Genomic DNA, 19,596 nt, shown 5'->3' with positions numbered 1-19,596 from the left:
ACTTCGCTTTCGCCGCCGCCGCCGCCACTTCTGCAGGCAAACACCCCTGGCTTCCATGTGACGCCTCCCAGCCACTGAATGGGGAAAGCGCCTATAAGGGAGACACTTTCCCTTCGTGCAGGAGAAAAGGAGGGGACGAGGGGGGCAGAAGCAGGAGGTGGTGGTTGAGGGGAAGACAGAAAATGAATTAACAAATCGCAGGGAACGAATTCGTGGGGGGGATGAGAAATTGACACCCCGGAAAGAAATTCTTGGGATTATTTATTTGTTGCCCCCCGGTCCCGTCTGGCTGACAGAGCTCGGTCCGCTGTTGCTGTGCTCGGCGCTGGCTACAAAGAGCCCTGGGGAAGTTCCTTGCACCCCAACGCCCTTCCCGGGGGGTCAGAGGGTCTAGGTTGTTTTCTGTTGGATTTTTTTTTTAAGTTTCCCTTCTCCACCCCCCGTCTGGAAGGAGGGGGTCTCGTTCGCACCTCCCTGGATGGTGCGGTAGAAAGGAGGGGAGTGAGGGGGTGGGAGGGGGGGGCTCGTGGTGGGAGGCTGCCGCGCCTGCTGCTCCTGCATTGGTGTCTCCCCTATGGACGAAAACAGCCCTCTGTCTCCCAAGGCAAATGCTTTCAGTATCGCCTCTCTGATTTCAGTCGCCGCCGCCGAGCAAGCAGGGAAAGGAGCGCTGGAGGAGCGCCGCGGCGGCCGCAGCGCGCCCGCCCGCCCCGGCTGCCGCCCGCAGAAGATGCACTTCAGCACCGTCACCAGGGACATGGAAGGTGAGTGTCGCGCTCGGCCCCGCAGCGCTGCGGGGACGGGACCACCGGCCACCGCGTATCCGAGGGCTCCCACGCGGCCCGGGCCGACAGCCGGGCCAGGGGCAGCGCGCAGAACGCGGCCTGCCCGCGGGGCCGGTCGAAGAAGGCTTTGCCGTTCCTCCCGGCACGCCTGGGCTCCCGTAGCCCTTCCTTAGAGAAAGGCATTGCCCGTGGCCCGGTTGCAGCTTTCGATGGCTCCGCCGCTGGGTCTCGCCTCTTCTCAGAGGTGCTGAAAGCATCCCCCGACAGTGCCGGCCGTGCCCGAGGCAGCGGCAGGCCGAGGCTCGGCTCCCACCGGCTCTGCAGCCCCTGTCCGACCTGGGGGCTGTATCAGAAATAACGCAAGAGACCCCCGTGGCCTCGAGGAGCCTTTCAGCATCGGAGGGGATCCGGAGGAGCCGGCCGCTCCCCGGGGCGGCCTGTCAAGAGCCGCAGGGCCCGCTCGGGCCGGCGGCCGAGGGCTGCGCAGCCGGGTTCGTCCCGGTGCTCCTCCGCGTGGACCCGGAGCTTTGCTCTGGTCCCGACCTCGTCTCCCTTCTCTCCCGGGGATGGAAGGAATGGGGCATTGCCAAACCAGATCCGACTTCCCCTGTCAGCCGCAGCCCTGCGGCTCCAGAGTGAAGCACGTTACCTTGCAGCAGCGTAGCTACACGGAAATAAGAGCCGATTTCTTTCTCCGAGTTTCCCCACTCCTCTTTTTTCGTTTTTTGAAGGGAGGGAGAAAGGAGAGAGTTTGCTTTGTCCCAAGTGGTGCGGTGAGGGAGGCCTGCAGAGATATCACGGGCTTTGCACTGCCGAGGCTCTTGGCAGACCTCTCGGGTCTGCAAAAGGAAAAAAAAAATAGATAAAAAAAGGGGGGAAAAAAGCCTAGGCAGGCAGGCAGCGGGAGCAGCGAGCTCCCCGCCTGCCCCGGGGGGAGCGGGGCTGGGGCCAAGCAAAGCGGAAAGGGGGAGGCGCCCCGCTGGGCTGGGCGCGGGGCAGGAGAGGAGGCGGAGGGCACCCCGCGGAGCCGGTGCGGAGGCGGGGGCCGCGCGGAACGGCGCGGAGCTGGGGGGAAAGCGGGAGCCGGAGCGGAGCCCTGACCGCTTGTTTTTGGAATGATTTCAGCTATCTCCAGCCCCTGGCTCACCCAGCTGTCCCATTTTTGCGATGTTGCAGCTTTCACGGCCAACAGCCTGAGCAGCCTGAACGCCTCCGGGGGGTACCACCTCTCCCCCTCCCCGGGGGACCCGTACGGACAGCATGAGCCGCCGCACTACGAGCCCTGCACGGCTCAGCAGCACCCGCACCCGCCGCCCCAGCCCCAGCACGGTTACCCTTTCGGCGGGGCGGCGGCGCCGGCCGGGACCAACCCGCCGCCCCCGGGTCCCGAGCAGCCCGAGGGTGCCGGTGGAGCCGCTGCGGGGCCGGCCGCAGTCTCGGGCTGTTCTGCGGGGGGGGCCGCCACGGCCAAGGCGCCGGTGAAGAAGAACCCGAAGGTGGCCAACGTGAGCGTCCAGCTAGAGATGAAGGCGTTGTGGGACGAGTTCAACCAGCTGGGCACCGAGATGATCGTCACCAAGGCAGGCAGGTCAGTGCGGAGATCCCGAGCAGCCCCGGCTCTCCAGCCCCTCCCTCCGGACCCGGGTACCCAGGCCAGTCGGGGCGGGGGAGTCCGGTGCGAGCGGTTGAATTCGCAGTTTGGGGGGAGATTGAAGCTGCTGCCCAAGGGCGAGTCGCGGAGCGGCCCGGCCCAGCGGTCTCCGTCATTTGATCCTTGCGCTTCTCCTGGGGCGAAATCTGCGAGTTCTTGCGGCCCGAAGGCCTCGGTGCTGCGGAAGAACGCGCGGCTGCTGCTGTGGGCTGACGGCAAAGGCGTGCGGAGGACGGCAGGCAGGGCGCTGGGTTTCACTCCCTCTGAAAAGGGCGCTGTGCTCCTCCGGGCGCCTTCGGCTGTGACCCCACATGGGACTTCGATCCGTGTTTACGGAGGACAGTGTGTGCTCCAGGGGAGGACAGCAACGATACGGGGGAAGGAAAAAAACAACACGCAAAACCTGCTAAATACATTCTTAGCGCGGGCAGATGTTTTCCTTCCGGCGGAGACGCGAACAGACCCTGATTTTGCACCTTGAAACGTGTTCCAGGGCTGTTGCATTTCCCGATTATCGAGTAACGAGCCCGGCTGAACGCGGCTCCTCTCGGCTCTGCTCTGGCCGCCGCGGCGCGGTCCTGGGGCCAGGACCCTGCTCCTGGCCAGGGAACAAAGAAAGTGGCTGATGCGATCGCGTTAGGAACGAGCAAAACATATGGAGGGAAGGGGAGTCCCAGTTAGAATTGTTAGTTACTGCATTTAATGGAAATCTCCGGGAAGCGCCGCGGCAGCGGCGGCTCGGGTAGAGCTGCGAAGCTTTCCCTGCCAGGCTCCGAGCAGAGCTGCGATTTGTCCAGGCTCTGTCTTCTCTTGGTTTAAAGAGATCCGGCGGTCGGGAGAAAAGAAAAACAAACAAATTAAGGCATCTCCCGTTGCTTGTTCTCAGTTCGCCCCGGGGCTGACTGCGGCGGGATGGCCGGGGAAAAGGGTCGGACTCCGCTCCGAACGCTGTGGACAGAGCTGTGACCGCGGCCGCGCGTCCCGCTCTCCCGTCAGCGATTTTGAGGATCCCGAAATTGAAAAAAAACAAACAAAAATACTTATATGCACGCAGTTAACTTTTTAATTATTTTTTTTTTTATATTAGCAATTTCCTAAAATAAAACAATCACCGTGGTGCCCAGTGCAAAGACAGCCGGCGCTGCGTTGCGGGACCTGAGCGGAATTTCCCGCAGACGGTGCCTGCCCCGGCGCCGGGTCGCACAGCCCCGCTGTCTCCGGCCGCGGCCCCTGAGCCCGGCGCCGGGCTCGGCGTTGCTTTCCTTAGCGGAAAAGGTCGTTCACGCTCCAGGGGGAGGCTCCCTGCAAGCAGGAGTTCTTCGATCTGGCTTTCTTAGCTCTCCAAGAAGAGCGAAAGGATTGCAAATATGCCACTTCAAAAAGTTTAGGAAATTAACCAATTCGAACTGAAACGGGGGCTTTCCTCCCACCTTTTTCTTCGTTTACTTTATGACACCGTCGAAACTCCAGACAGGCGAGTAAAAAGAGGAGAAAACGGGGTAAAACCAGCAGGAAAAGGCTCGGGAAAGGCGCTACAAACCCTATTCTCTCCCAGCACCTCTGGGCTGGCCCTGCTGTTTGTCTAGATGGGTCTTATCATCTCAGGTTGTTTGTTTTTAAACCAAGTTTTAGAACAAGAAACACCGGAATTAGAGCTAATGGGGGCTTCTACACGTTTAAAAATAGTAATAACAGAGGGAGGGACTGAAAACGTCCTCCAGAGTTTGCTAAAGCGTTCCAGAGAGGGAGACGCAGCTGCCCGATCCCGATGCAGCCCGGCAGTGCCGGGCCCGATCTGGAAGTGCTGCAGAACCAGAGGCGCGCTGACCCATCGTCCCTCCGAGGGGGGCAGGGGAACATAGCAACAGGTCCGGCCGTGAGCCCCGAGGACGAGCCCGGGGGAGGCTCTCTGTGTCCGGGTGCGATCGGGCTGTTTGTTCGGGGACGGTTGGGACTTTGGTTTTTCAATGGCTGCAAACACCCTTCCCGAAATACCCACCGTCGCTCGCTTGGTTTACTACTCTGTAAAACAAAACGAAGCCATAATGAGCACCGACGCCAAGGCACAACTTCGGCGTGTCCCGCCGGGGAGCCGCGGGTCAGGCCCTGGTCCCGGTGTGTGCAGATGCAGGAGGGAGGGACGGGTGGACCGTCCCGGCCCCTTCCCTTAGCCCACCGCCGATCGCATTTGTACTGCAGTCCCTTGAAGGAATCGTGCCCTCCCTAAGCGTGGGATCCACGTTTCGGCTTAGCTTTGGGTCCCCGGGGGCCTGTGCAGAGAAGAACCGGGGGTAGCAGACCGGGGGCTGGCCTGCCCGGCTCTGGAGCCCTGGGCTCCTTTTCGCTCTCCTTTTCGTCCCGCAAAGGTGCGGGGAACGGGAGCCCGGCCGGGCTCTTGCAACGAAGTGGATCCAGGACGGGGCTTTCTGGGAGACCCCCATCTAGCCCTTGCCCGCCGAGGGGGAGCGTTTGCCCCTCCGGGCTGGGAGAGGTCTTCCGCTGGCCCTCGGGGCTGCTGCTGTAATCACTGCTTTCAAGCAGTTTGGTGGGTACAGAAGCTGCACAGGTGAGAACTCGATCACCTCGTGTCGTTCGCAGTTTTTAGATCTGACCCCCACGAGCTGCCCAAGACTGCCGAGGCTTGAACGCGGGTCCGCAGACAGGGAACTGCAAATGCCTTGCGTTTGTGTCCAGTCAGGTCAGCTAAAATGATGGGGAAACCACGGGAAAGAAATTATTTTCACTTGATCTCTCCATAGCAAAGGCCGAGGATGCTCTTGTTCCCCCTGGCCTCTCCGTTCCACCGTGGTGGGGCATTTTGGGTGTCTGACATGAATGGTCTGGGAGCCAGCAGGAGAGGCAGGAACCCCCCAGCTCACCTTTCAAGATGCTGCCGAAGGCTGGGGAGCACGGCAGCCAGTCTTCCCACACAGCTTGGGTGGATCTGCCTCTTCCTCCGGCCAGTGATTTCTGTGAGGGGAGCTGTCATCACAACCGGGCAGGCATAGAAGCAGCTGGAGGAGAAGAGACCCATGCCGGCCCCTCGGGCTCCCTGCTGCTCCTCAGCTTAGCGCTTCTCTCTCCTCTCTGTGCCAGGCGCATGTTCCCCACCTTCCAGGTGAAGATATTCGGGATGGACCCTATGGCTGACTACATGCTCCTCATGGATTTCGTCCCGGTGGATGACAAGCGATACCGGCAAGTAGCAAATACCTGGCCTGTCCCGCGGTTCTCGGAGCCCTAGGTGCTGGTGGGTGGCTGCCCACCCCCTGCTCCTGCCCTCTGGGGGTTCGGGGATGTGCCCCTGGGTGTGACACCTGTCAGTGCGAGACAGGGAGGGGACACGGGATGCGGCTGACCTCCTGGGGTCTCTTTCACACTCTTGCAACGAGTCTGGGGCCAGGAGTGGCTGCATGGGACCGCAGGGCCCCCTCAGCCTTCGTACCAGGCTCACAGGTGACCAGGGCCAGACCGGCATGGGTAGAAGAACAGGTTTCTATAGACTACAGGGCAGGAGCTGCCTCGTCCTGCCCAGAAAAGCTCTGCTTGTGGCACTGCTACCCATCTCCACTGGCAAACACCCTTTGCCACTTAACAAAAATCCCCTCGGTGCTCCTTGAATGCTGTATTCTCTCAGCATATGTACTGAAGCTGTGCCATGGCTGCTGGGGAGCTTCGTGGGTGCTTAGGTGAAGAGAGTGGGTTTTGTGCCCTGGAAAGGCACTAGCCACCCAAGCCACAAAACTCTGTCCTTGTTTCCAGCGGCAGTGTAGGAAGGCCTTGGAAACTCTCACAAGGTAGTGATGTGGTCTGGTTTGGAACTCCTTTAATTTTAAGACAGTGAAAGGCACATTATGTATTTAGCTTCAGATCAGGACGCCAAGCAGGCAGCCCGCAAAGGAATCGCAGGGTCCGATATATAAATATTTAGACAGATATCCAAATTCTCAGGGCGTCCTAGAAATGTTTGCTTGTCAAGGGAAGTAGGATATATAACATCCAATTGAGTATATCTTTAAAAAGTAATGTTTCTGCTCAAGTCCAATGGTGTCTAATTCCCCCTGTGCAAACACTGGCTTTTAAAGTAAACATGTGTATAGAAGATTGGTTTCTCTGTTTTAAATGTTACTGTTGAATATGTACTTGAAAGAATGAAACAAGACTGCTAAATTCTGAACCTGCTATTAATCTACACAACTTTCCACTCTTCACTTAAAGCCAGAATATTACTGTATAGAGGGCTCTTTTTCACCTTTTTTTTTTTTTTTGGAGGAAGGGGGAAGCTTTTGTGGCTTCTCTCCCCAGTCTACAAGGGTAGCTATAAATTTCCTCCATCCTTCAGATTTCTCTCACGACAGTTCCATCACCGACCTGATAAAATATCATATCCCCTCCGCAGCAATTCTGGCTGCGGAAAAGAGTTCGTTCCTCTCGTGGCTGTAGGAAGCGGGAATGATGGAGAGGCGGTGCTCCCCCCTCGGTGGGCCAGGGGGAGCGTCCCGGGCCGGGTTCTGCGGGGCGCGGGTGCTGCAATCGTTCGGGGCGGCGCTGCAGGGACGCGGGTGGGAGCCCCCCGGGCCGCGCCTGAGGGTGCCTTCCCCTCCCGCAGGTACGCCTTCCACAGTTCCTCCTGGCTGGTGGCCGGCAAAGCCGACCCCGCCACCCCCGGGAGAGTCCATTACCACCCGGACTCCCCGGCCAAAGGGGCGCAGTGGATGAAGCAGATCGTTTCCTTCGATAAGCTCAAACTGACCAACAATTTGCTGGATGACAACGGGCATGTAAGTGTTCCTGGGAGAAGATGTCCAACACGGGGCTGCACCGGGTGGGAACTCCCCGCGCTGTGATTCCCGTGGGGTGACCTTGCCCGCTCCCCTCCCCGGAGGCTCTTCCCCAGCCCCGCGGCTGCCTCGGGCAGTGGAGCCGGCAGGGCCGGGGCTGCGCTCTCCTCTCTCCATGCTCCGCCTGGATCAGTTATTGTCTCCTTGCTCGTTTTATCATTCAGATCATTTTGAACTCCATGCACAGATACCAGCCGCGTTTTCACGTGGTCTACGTGGATCCCCGGAAAGACAGCGAGAAGTACGCGGAGGAGAACTTCAAAACTTTCGTCTTCGAGGAGACGCGCTTCACGGCAGTGACCGCGTACCAGAACCACAGGGTGAGGCAGCAGCGCAGCTCGGGGCAAGCGAAAGCGGGGTTTGAGCTCGCCCCGGCGGTACCATGGGTGCGGGTGCATCCGGCGCTAGCTCAGCCCCTTCGTCCGGCTCCGGGGTTGGAGGCCGGGCTGCGGGTGTCCGGCGGCGATCCGGGGTGGCTGGGGGTGTTCCGCCTCCTCCTCCCCATCTGCTAAACCCATTCCGGGCAGCGCAGGGAACCCGATAGCCGGGGAGCTGCGCGGAACTGCATCGGTGTGCACCAAGGAAGCGACGTGGGCTCCAGCCCCATCGCTAGCTTTCCCCCGCCCGGAGGACCTCATTACCTATGTAAACCCGAGACCGGGGATAGTGGGGAAACTACAGGCTTCCCGCTGCTAAATGTCACTCACAATTTGTTTGGCTAAATCTGCGATTTTACCGCTTTAAACTCTTAGCGGTCTGTTTCTCCTCAGAATACAATTACACGTTAAAAACGAAACAAAACGAAACAAAACACTCCCACCCAATCTGATGCGGATCTCTGAGCAGCAGTTAATCCAATTGCTCCTTTAAATCGCATCAGTGTAATGTAAAGAGCAGGAATCCCCGCAGCGAGTGGAAATATGATTTCATAGCGGGGGCTTTGCCGCGCTGCTCCGAACTGCCTCGCTCCGCGACGATGCCGCCCAGGCCGGGGCTGTGTCCCTGAGCAGCCGGCGGCAGTGTCACCCTCTGCAGTGACTCCAAGCACATTGACCTGAGGTCTCTCTGGGATGCTGCGGTCGTGCCGCACCTCGCCCCGGTGGAGGTGGCGAGGCCAGAGAAAGGCTGTGCCTTTAAGGGGCTCTGGAGTCCCTCCCCGGCTGGCATTTGCCTGATGGCTCCGGACAGCTGCTCTTTCTCTCCTGCTTTCTATCAGTTTGACCTCTAAGGCTGGAACTGTCACTGAGGGGCTTAAAGTTTGTTTTTCAACCCATTCCGGAAACTCACAATCACATACTTTATCCGTGGATTTGCTTAAATATAGAAAATGTCCTGCCTTCTCCCTGGCGAATTAAATAAATACATAAGTATGATTTATCCAGTGATTTGTCTTAACTGCTCCAGTGGTGACCCATATAATGTGGCATTTTCTTACAAGTGCATTTACTCAGCTTTTGCAGCCGACTCAGACTGCCTCTCCCTTCACCTTGAACTCATATTAGGTAGCATATTAGCCCGCATTTTCCAACAGAGGGAAAGCACATGTTTGTGTTCTGTGGCAGAGAACACCCTGGCTCCGCCAGCCACCTGGACCCTCTCTGTTACACCAAGCACTGCTGAGCCCCAAAGCCTGCTCAGGAACACACTTGCTGTTTGGCCAGGGAGCTGTGTGTGTGAGCTTTGAGACATTTTGCTACTTCTCCTTACAGATCACGCAGCTGAAGATTGCAAGCAACCCTTTTGCGAAGGGATTCAGAGACTGCGACCCTGAGGACTGGTAAGGCTATGCCTTTATTGATTATGGCAATAACCCACTCACCCTATTTCACATGCACCTGCCCAGCACGAGGCTGGCACGGAGGGGGATACTGTACTGGACTCTGTTCACGGAGGGAGTATTCCAATTGCTCATTCTGTTGGACCATCAGCTCTGTATCACTTCTCTTCCAGGCCCAGGAACCACAGGCCAGGGGCTCTTCCTCTCATGAGTGCTTTTGCCAGATCCCGGAATCCAGTCTCTTCCCCAGCCCACCAGAATGGGACAGAGAAAGGTGAGAGTCCCCAGTGGCCCAGCTAGCCCATCACCCAGCCCTGTTGGCCTGCACTGCCCATGCATGCATGCTTGGGGCCAGCCTTGCTCACCACGCTGGTGCACAGTCCCATTACTAATGAGCTTTGTGCTACTACTTATTTTTTAAAGAAAATTACCCAACTTCATAGCCTAATTCATTCTTCCTTGGACTACAACATTTACTGTTGTTTTATGCTTAAGAAAATTTGCTGCTTTAAAAAACACTGTCCCTTGCATTTAGAGTCCCATTTTCGACTTTTTGGCAACAAACAGCTTTTCAGCGCTGGTCACAGGTTCCTTCTCGCGTTGCCCTTTTAATGCTCCTCGGCATTGCGCTTAGGGCCGACCCACTCCATTCAGGAGCTGCAGTCAGGTCGAACAGCACCTCTGCCCATTGACTGCTTTTCCATTACCCAGAGCAAACAACTGCAAAGACAACCGAAGGCCTTTCTTCCAACGCACTCCAGGCCTGCAAAATAAAGGGAAGTCTGTGTTTGTTTAGTGTTACACAATTGCAAAAATGTCAGGCGTGTACCGGCTTGTCAGTCAACTCAACTCCATTTATCGCAGTCAGAAGGTCCCGTCCCGCCAGCCCCGTTCCTGCCGCATGCCGCTGCTGCGCGCCCCGCTCTCAGCCCCGCTCTTCCCTTCGCGCGCTTCTCTCCCGTGTGTGCGGGTGCGCGTCCCGCGCGCGCGGCCGCACTGACGCTGCTGTTCCCGCAGATGCTGCCGAGAGCCGGCGGGAGTTCGAGCGGGAGGCGGGCGGGACGGCGCTGCACCAGGCCGAGGCCGCGCACCAGCAGCTCATGTCCCGCGTACTCAGCCCCGCGCTGCCGGGCGGAGGCGGCGGGCTGGTGCCGCTGGCCGGGGCGGGAGGCGGCCGGCCCAGCCCGCCGCACCACGAACTGCGCCTGGAGCCCGCCACGTCGGAGCCGCTGCACCACCATCCCTACAAGTACCCGCCCGCGGCGGCCGCCGCCGCCTACGACCACTACCTGGGGGCGAAGAGCCGGCCCGCCCCCTACCCCCTCCCCAGCATCCGCGGGCACAGCTACCACCATCATCATCACCACCACCACCACATGAACGCGGCGGCCGCAGCGGCGGCGGCCGCCAACATGTACTCGCCGGCCGGGGCGCCCGCCGGCTACGACTACGGGCCCCGGTAACGGGGCACCGGCGGCACGAGACACACCGCCCTCCCCCTTCCCGCCTTTCCCTCACCTCCCGCCTTACGAGAGAGCTGATTGGCCAGCGGCATCTGATCGACAGCCTGAAGCCCAATCGCCGGCAGCCGCTCCCCGCCCCGCGCCCCGCCCTGTGGGGATTGTGAGGGCGGCGGTGCCGGGAGCTCCATCGCGGTGTGACCCGCGGCTGCACTTTGATAAATGAAGCCATATGTCCTTATCTCCCTGTTCCCCCGCGCCTCCGTTCGTGCCGGGCACCGAGGACCGTCGGGCGGCTGGGATGCGGTGGGAGGATGGGGAGGCGGCAGAGGTGAAGCGACTTGTCCCCTCTCACTCGCCCGCCGGGTCTTCTGATGGAGGTTTGGTGTTCCCGCCGGTGCTGGCGGTGCTCCCGGGGCCTGTACGTGAGCACCGAGCGGGGCTGCGGGGCCGGCCGTGAGCCGTGTGTCGTCCTGCACGTGTTGGTGTCAGTCTCTCCCAGCCCGGGGCACACCGAGGGCTGGCTCACAGGTGGCTCGGGTGGTTCTTTGAGGACATTCTTGGGGAAGCAGAGTTTAGTTTGAGGGAGCGCTTCGAATCCTCACTGCCAGAACAAATTTCTCACTTCTGTGGCCCGAACCCACTTGTAAGTTTTGGGGTTCACTGGGATGCCTTAACCACAGCAGCGTTTTCTGGAGCTGTTGAGAAGGGCCTATGGCCAAACACGTGCAGCTGTGTTTGCATCTTATTTTCCCAACGATACCTTCAAAGGTTTAGAAACCAGCCTGGGGATGCTGGAATATCTGCAGAGTTCAGGCTGTGTGTTTCCCACCTGCTTCCCAGGCAGCCTCACACAGTCCTGCCTTCCTGCATCCTTTCCCGAGTTCTTGAAAACTCTCCCGTGGAGGTGCCTTTTAAAGGGACTTCAGGGGTTTCTTTCTCAGACTGGCTCACCCCTTATGTTTGGCTGACCCAAACTGCAGTAGTCCTAAAGCACCTATTCTGCATTACCTGCTTGCTGCATCTTCCCTCTTAATGCTGGTAAGTATTTTTTCTTTTTCCTTTAATATTTTCATTCAGTAGTCGTTCCTTACTGTTAAAAAGATAGCCCTGTTCATCACATTTCTCCAGTGATATGTTTTGAATAGTTGGCTTGTGTTTTTGTCAGATGCTCACTGGAGGCAGTCCCTTTGTGTTCAGAGAAGGTATTGAGCAGCTCCTCGGCTGTGTTGGTATACAGTATTATGAACACTTTTCTGATTATTCCACAGAACTCTATTAAAAGATGGGGGTTATTTCTTTTAAAGTCTTCTATTCATCCATGTTTGTGCATTTTCATTACAAACTCTTTAAAACAGGTTCTTTCCCTTGTGCAGATGGCAGTGTTAATAGCAATGTTTATTTTGTCTCTGGCAGTGGGCTTTGGGCTTCCAAAACCATTTTGGAAAGGTTTAAGAAGGGATACAGGCTACCATGAATATTTTATGTAATTTTTTTTTCTGTTAAAAATATATCTGGATCCATAAAAAAGACTTGTGCAAGAAATATGTATTTTATTTGACATTTGCAGTGAATTGTGAGATTCTTAGTGTCCGACTAAACCATAATTAATGTTCTCAGACAGGTTGATGTAAAATAGCCTTGTGCTTATTATTAGTGGAAAATGGCTCTTGGATGCGCTCTATTGCTATTGCTTTGCCGCTGTTATTTCAGAGTTTTCAGTATGATTTATTATCTGTAAGCTGATTAGTGCCAAAGCTTTGGTTGAACATTTAATGAAGTTGTTATATTTATTATTTCCTTCAAAGATTATACAAACCTTTTTTTTTTTCTTGATAGTTGCAGTGTAGGAAAAAAAGTGAAGACAACCAAAGAATCATATCTGCAAAGTGTAGATACATGTAGATATTTGTAGATATATGTAGATAATCTTATTTCATTTAAATTGAAAAGACATTGGACAGTGACATTTATAAATATTTTTTCCTCTTCTTTCTTTCCTTCATTTCTTGTTTGATTATTTGTGTATATTTGTCAGTTTGTCTGCCCTGAAGTCTAAGCTTCTCCTATAAAGTGAGGTTATTTAAATAAGGAGAGTTCTTAGTCTGAGCAAACAGTGACTCTCCATAGGTGATTGCTCCTTCCCTTCTGTCCCTGGCTGCCACAGGTGCCCGTGGTTGTGGTAATCTATCACAATACAACAGTTTGTGAGGTTGGGGTTCCCAGGTGAAAACAGATTTGTTTGTGTTAGTGAACACCTGTTCTCTTCAAGCACACATAGAATGCCCCAAGATGCCAGGACTAAACTGTGCCCTTAATGAAACTGGCTCAATGTCCTTGCCTTGACTGTAGGGATTTCAATTTTATATTTGCTAGAAGAAGAGAAAATCACAGAACTTCAAGCTATGGCTGTGGTCAGTGGACCTTTAGAATCACCAGTCTGTGTTCTGTGCTAAAGAACTACTGCAGAGGTCCTGAGGCTGAATGGGGAGGAAACCATGCAGTTGTGTCAAGACTACGGTCTAAACTATAAAAATGGTATTTCTAACTATGCATTTATTCCATCAGCATGCAAGGTGCTTGGACATGTTCACACTGAAACATGTTAGCAGTCCAATTCATGTCATGTTTTAATCCTTAAATCAAGATTCCTCAGGGATTTGACTGGTGTCCCTCCTTCCACAATGTCTGTCTTACTGAATGGGAGTGTTACAGATGTGGAAAGCAAAAAGGGTTATTTTTTCTATCCCAACAAAAAATCCACTTCAAATTAACAAAACCCCATAATGCTGCAGGTTGACTAGTAGAACCCTTTTGAAAATCACAGAAAATCTGTAACACTTTAATGTCATATAACCTGTCAGCCTGTTAGTCAGGATATATAATGGGTATACCAGGTATTACCTGTGTATTGTAGATTGAGTTGCCAAATGACTTTGTATGATTTGATTACCTGTCTGGTTAAACTTCACTCAGCCCGTGCTGTCACTGAGGTCCATAGCACATACTAGGAAAGAAGGTGGCCAAATTTCCAGGCAATACTTCCACTTGTGCTCTCCTCAGGTCACACAAATCACTTCCACACAAAGTGTATTTAAAAGCTGCTGTAAAACAGGCCACGTGTGGGGATTACAAGCATCCTCTGTCCCTTCCAAACAGGGCTAGGGAATAAATTAGCCTTCTAGCTCTGTTTCCTAGAGGTACAGGCTGAGCTCAGTGATTGCTTCTGAGGTCTGAAAACCACAGCACTTAGCTTCAGTGGGTAAATCCAAGATTAGGCCCATGCAGGTGGAACAAGGGTGGCCTTTACTTAATCACTTAACCCAAACACTGGGATAGCTCCAGTTTTCAGAAATGGCTGTTTGCAATTGATTCTGTTCTTTCCTTGCTAGTGGAATTGACTAAATTCAATGTAGGACATGACCATGGGAATGAGACTCCTTTGTGTTTGTGGTGTTCATGCACACTCCTTACACATTTCATAATGTTTTCTTTAGTCTTTCCTTCTCCTCAGGGAGGCTCTGTAACTCTCTGGCTGGAACTGTGCAGGCAGTCCCCAGCAGCTGGCTCTCAGCATCCAGGGGTGTTGGCCTCTCTTCAGTCTCAAGCACATGTACACAGGGCCATGGCTGGGGGAGCAACTGCTTTGGCTTCCTGCTACAGTGTAACAGTGCCTTGCACGGTGGAGAATGACCTGAGGACTGTAGCAGGTACAAAAGGTGTTCTGCAGGCAGCAGACTCCTGGGGGACGGCGTGGGTCTTCCATGAGCTACGAGCTTCTCGTGCATCTCTACAAGGAGCCATGGCTAGTGGGGCTACTAGCTCGGGGCCACCTCAGCTGGGGCACTGTCCTTTCCTGCCAAGCACTCCTCCTCTCCAGCAAGTGGATTTCAGCCTGATGAAATGGTGATGCTGGATCCCTCACCAAGGGACAGCTGTACTTTGACCTGTAGAGAATTAGAAAAGCAGGTTCACTCGTGCTGTGTAAGGTTCTGCCTGTGTAAAGGGATCACTGTAGCTGCAAGAAGCAAGTCAGGCACCCCCAGGTTAGGGCTGGGGGGCAGAAGCTGAGCCCTGTTGCCTGGAGAAGGCTGGAAGAGCAAGCACAGCAGTACCTGCAAAGCAGGTTTCAGCTTCATCACCCAAAGAGCTCAAAAAGCTGCCGTGAGCCTGTTGAACACGGCTGAGCTGGAAGGTGGGAGAAGAGCGTGTGTGTGCACAGACACGCGTTGGTTCTTTGAGCTTTGCCTTGTGTTGTTCGGTTTGCTGGTAAGTTGAAACCAAATGTAGTTTTGCTGCAGCGCGTTGAGACCGCGGGTGCTTTGGCCTGACCCGCTGTTTGTGTGGAACCGCCGGTGTGGGCAGGGACACCCCCAGTGTGTCCCGAGGGTCACCTCGGGGGGTCCCCGCAGGTATCGCTGCCCCGCGGCCGCGGTGGAGGAGGAGAAAGAGGAGGAAGATGCTGCGCGCACCCGGGCCGGTCCTGCCTGAAGATCCGGCTCCCTCCAGAGGGAAGAGCGGGCATGGCACGCGGTGGATCCGGCACGCACGGAAAACGAGAAGGGCTTCATCTTCGGCAGCTGGAAAATACGCCATGAGAGGAAAATACAGATTTGGGGGTTAAAGGGAAGATTTGTTATTTATGCCAGAGTGTTTCAAAGAAGAAGGGGCAGTTTCCTGGGAGTTACAGTTTGAGGATACACACACGGCAATGGCTGAGCTGTTGCTTTAAGCAGGTGTTCCCAAGAATCCACTCTGTGCGTGTAGAGTCCAGTACTTGTGTATAGATGCAACGTTTTTCTAAACGTATGCATTTTGTCCTTCATTTAATCATTCCAATTCAATTGATTGCTAAGATACGTAACTTACACGGGTGTTCAACAAAATAGGTGAAAGTGACTGCACCCAAAGATTTCTGTTATTGCCATTTTCATGAATTCAGCCTGTGCATGTAAAATGTGCTGTCTGTTACAGTGAGACACCCATTGTCAGTGGGAATCTAGACAGTGTATCAGAGGTTTGCAAATATCAAAGAATAGTATTTCATATTTTTTTTCCTGCCCAGTGTGTTGCACACACAATCAATGTGAAAAGGGAGAGGTGGTTTTGAAGACGCACATTAATTTTGATGTGTCCCATATACACAATGTATATGCATCTACAAGTCTGCTCTCCTAAGGCCCAGTGTCCTTCAAGAGGGCTGTGTAAAGTATGTGTGTTACATATGCCAGAAAAAACGCACTCATTCACCCATTAATAGAAATGACCTATTATAAATTTACCAAAGATACCATAGTTTTATAAATTGGCTACATATGTCTGTGTAATATATTTATTATATCACATTTCACAGCATTTCTGTTTTATGAAATTCAGCCTTGAATTTGTCACATATGTTTTGCATATATGTGCAATAGTTGGCCAAGTATATCCAAGTAAAGTATGATAAATGTGTTCTTTCCATATGGGAAATTAAATGTTTTTCCAGATTAAAAAAAAAAAAAAGTTTATTAAGAGCAGCCTATACAAAATAATTACAATAAATCACTCACTTCTATTTAGGTTCAAATTATAAATTTGAACTAGTAACAAAGTGATTAAGAACAAGAGCCAGAAAAACTCACATTTAGGACCGAATTCTGTAAGGAGAGGGAGCAGCATAGAGAGGAGAGAGAGGCCCTTTGCAGTTTCAAGGCTTGCTCCTCCATGCTGTGACATCCTGCCAGGCTGAAGAGCAGCTTCCATCTCCTTCCAGCATCACTGGAGCTGCCAAAGGGCAGCTTCCCATCCCCTCTGTCAGAGTGGGTGCCCTGCAAAGTCCACTCCAGTCTGGGTTTCTGCACAGCTCTTAGTGGTCTCTGGGAGATAGAGAAGGAAAGGCAATGTTTTCCTGCGGTGTACTCCTCCTCCCTGACGCTCCTTCTGGCAACCAGCGGGTGCTTCAGTGGGCAGGGCAGGACGCCTCGGGTGCTACTGCTGTGCTTGGTACCTGCCTTCACAGAAGTGACCCCGCAGGTGCCCAGGGACTCACACGGATGTCCTTGGGCTTTAAATTGAGAAAAAAAAAAAAAGTGAAAAACGGAATAAACAACATGCAAAATTTACAGATGCACCTTAGTGTGAGGCACTATTACTTTTGTCACTTCTTTTAGCTTGGATGATGGGCAGGGGCTTGGATTTGCATTTTACTCCACTTGCTTCATGCTCCCATTGTTCCTTGGTCCCGGGGATAATGGTTCCCCTCCTCTCGGTGCTCCAGCTTGGCTTCTTCAGCCTGACCTTTGCCTGGGTGTGAGCTCCAACCGTGGGCAGCAAAGCCAGCATGAGAGCGGAGGAGTTGCAGGCAAAGCCGTCATCTGGAAGGGGCAGAGGAGGGGTGGGGACACACGGCCCTTCTCCCAGGCTGGTTCTATTTGAGCACCACTGCCTTGCACATTAATTTCAGCAAACATGAAGTGAGTCTTTCATTCTATTCCCTTTCCTGCTTGTTGTCAACTACTTCAAACCAGATGGGCTCAAGAGATACAACTATAAAGACTCAATGTCTCTATTTAGCAGGATGCCAAGTCTGCATGCCATCAACATATCTGAGGCAAAAAAATCTGAACAGACAATACTTAGTCTTGAATGTTAGGTTAAGAGCAGCCTAGATGCTTTTCCATGAACACAAACAATATATCCACTAATCACTTAGATTTTGTATCAGCAATTTTCAAAATTACCATCTGGACAAATGCCACAGACACATTCTATGTCATGTTAAAAGTTACTGCATAGGCACTGTGCATCTGCTGCCTTCTTACCTGTGTCAGAACATGTTTATAGCAAGCAGTGCCATGGGGACCTGGAAAATGCACTTTTGCATGCGTTAGGTCCCAGAGCTGTGGAGCAGAATAATGGCTCAGCATTTGAACATCCTGGCTAGAGTTCCTGATCTGGACATGATCAGGCTCAATCAGTCCTACCACTGGTAGGAAAAAGAGATCATTGCTGTCCCGAAAACCTCTGAGGATTTCTATGGTTTTTCACTGTCCTGGTTTATGTATACTGAGAATAAAAACTAGAGGGAAGCAACATCTAGCTGTAATCTCAAGTAAATTTAACAGGTTTTTTTATTCCCTTTTATTTTTTTAATAATTAGAAATTGGAATAGAGAATTATTAGACTTAATATTTTTTTTTCACTCTCCTGTGAGGAGGTGGTTAATACTCCAGGGTGGTTCTCCTGCAGTGCATGTAGCTGCTTCAGGAGCTCAGTCCTTCCCACTGCTATCTCCTGTGCACTGCAGCTTCTGGTTTTATGACTCTTCAGAGCACAGAAGTAAATACACTCTCCTCTGGGTGAACAGAGACTTATTTAGAGGAGTAGATTGTGTTCTACAGGATTTCCAAGAGTACTGACTCCTTTAAAAAAGGGTGCTGGGGAAGTAAAAGCAACTATATCTGATACAAAAATAAGTTGGTGTATGAGTTTTAGAGGCCAGACCTATCACTGTGATTCTAACAGGTACCCTTCCTGCCATCCTTGTCCCTCTCCCATGGAGAATCTGGCTGGTGGTTTGCTCCAAGGCCCTTCATACCTTCCACAGTCTTCCTATCACTTAACTCAGAGGGACAAGTTGCTCCTTTGTTTTCATTTACCCCCTCCCTTCCTCTTTCTCATTCTCTTACAAACTGAACTGCAAATCACATTCCTCTGAGGTCAGAATAAAGCAGTACACAGCACTGCTGATAGGATGTACAGCTGTAGGTCAGACTACTAATCAGGTGAGCAAAACCTTCCCAACTGAGAGACTGTATTTTAATTTGATACTGTGAGGTCCTTGCATGAATTGCCAACTCCCCCTAACTATTACCTTAATTCTGGATAGCTTCCTTCACATTATGAAAGAAACCTCCAGCGTGCCCCAGAAGAGTAGTACATAGACAAACACAGCCAAGTTTACTTGGAAAAGCTATAGTAGGGAGACCCAGGCTGGAATTTCAGAATATTATGCTTTAGCAGAAACCCCACTGCCTTTTTGCTTAGTCATGGCTGTCACTTTCCTGGTAGCACAATGGTCACGCTTGAATATCAAACTCTGTCTCAGCACTGTCTCAGCACTGCCGTAACATTGTCTAGTATTAATCCAGGCAGTCATGTGCCATGTTTTATGTAATGATCCACACTTTCACACCACAGACACACAGCCAGAAAAGGAAACACATTGATTTAGCACTCAGTAATCCTTGTTTAATCCCCAGTCCTTTGGTTTACATCACTAACATGGCTCCTGCAGTAGTCAGTGTTCTATCTTTGTTCTTGGCAGACTGAATTAAAGGAAAGATTTATTAATTTGCAAGTTGGCTTTGTAGATGCATCTTAAATATGCTAAAAACAAAAGCAGTCCAGAAGCCAGTATTGGCTTACTATAAAAATCTGCTCTTTTAAACTCAAACCTTTGCAACAGTCCAAGTCAAGCTGCAGAGTAATTTTCTGGCTTCCTGTAGCAATTGCATTCTAAAGGACTAAATTTAACAACTGTCTCATTGCATGCCCCCAGCTTACTTCCTTTTTCACTCATTACTACAAACATAATTAATCTCCTCTTTCCTTGCTCATCTACACTAAGGACTGCAGTGCTTTATGGCTCATGTACTGATAAGAGAAAGGAGTTGTTACTAATGGATTCATTTGCAAATAGCGTTAGAGGGTCAGAGATCACCATTCATTCCAGTGGTGATAAATATTCCATGTAATTGCTGGACAAATGCTGGTGTTTGGGATTTATTTCTGTTACTTTACAAATGTCGGTTGCTTTCTTCCCTCTCATGGTGCCAAAGACGTTGATTCCTGGGAGGAAGCCTTTTGTAATAATTTAGCTGTCATCACCTTCACTCCTGAATCCTCTAGGCCAGGTACAGGCTAGCCCTGTTCCTTTCTGGCAGGTGACGTTTCAGAGCTAACTCCAGCACCTTAAGGTGGCTCTTCGCTCACATCCTTCTGCTAGCAAGTCAGTGGAAATCTTGAATGACAGCCATGCTCATGGCACAATTGTAAATTTTTTTAATTAAAAAAATGTGAATTTCTTAGATGCAATCAG

At 52.5% G+C, this 19,596-nt stretch overlaps 1 protein-coding gene across 2 annotated transcripts; it reads left to right on the top strand.

Annotated features, from left to right (window-relative positions):
* The first annotated feature begins 730 nt into the window (after positions 1-730).
* On the top strand, positions 731-10,523 carry TBX1 (T-box transcription factor 1). Of its 2 annotated transcripts, XM_062504468.1 has the most exons (9): positions 731-764; positions 1,962-2,131; positions 2,186-2,373; positions 5,533-5,634; positions 7,046-7,217; positions 7,442-7,597; positions 8,987-9,054; positions 9,228-9,328; positions 10,072-10,523. In XM_062504468.1, the coding sequence occupies exons 1-9, from the start codon at positions 731-733 to the stop codon at positions 10,515-10,517; spliced, it is 1,437 nt and encodes a 478-aa protein (XP_062360452.1). In that variant the 3' UTR covers positions 10,518-10,523. The 2 variants fall into 2 exon arrangements, with proteins under 2 accessions (XP_062360452.1, XP_062360451.1); XM_062504467.1 differs by lacking the exon at positions 731-764 and having other exon boundaries at positions 1,581-2,131.
* Positions 10,524-19,596: the final 9,073 nt, after the last annotated feature.

Source organism: Cinclus cinclus, chromosome 17 (assembly GCF_963662255.1).
Source record: "Cinclus cinclus chromosome 17, bCinCin1.1, whole genome shotgun sequence".
NCBI lineage: Eukaryota > Metazoa > Chordata > Aves > Passeriformes > Cinclidae > Cinclus > Cinclus cinclus.
The sequence above is the reverse complement of the archived record's forward strand: the minus strand, read 5'-3'. Positions and strand labels throughout refer to the sequence as shown.

What these genes read in the sequence shown, in the direction of transcription:
- TBX1 (XM_062504467.1), top strand. Translation starts at nt 1,901, where the DNA reads ATGATTTCAGCTATCTCCAGCCCCTGGCTCACCCAGCTGTCCCATTTT. An exon ending in GACTGCGACCCTGAGGACTG is followed by an intron (nt 9,055 to 9,227) that starts GTAAGGCTATGC and finishes CTTCTCTTCCAG; the next exon opens with GCCCAGGAACCACAGGCCAG. An exon ending in CCAGAATGGGACAGAGAAAG is followed by an intron (nt 9,329 to 10,071) that starts GTGAGAGTCCCC and finishes CTGTTCCCGCAG; the next exon opens with ATGCTGCCGAGAGCCGGCGG.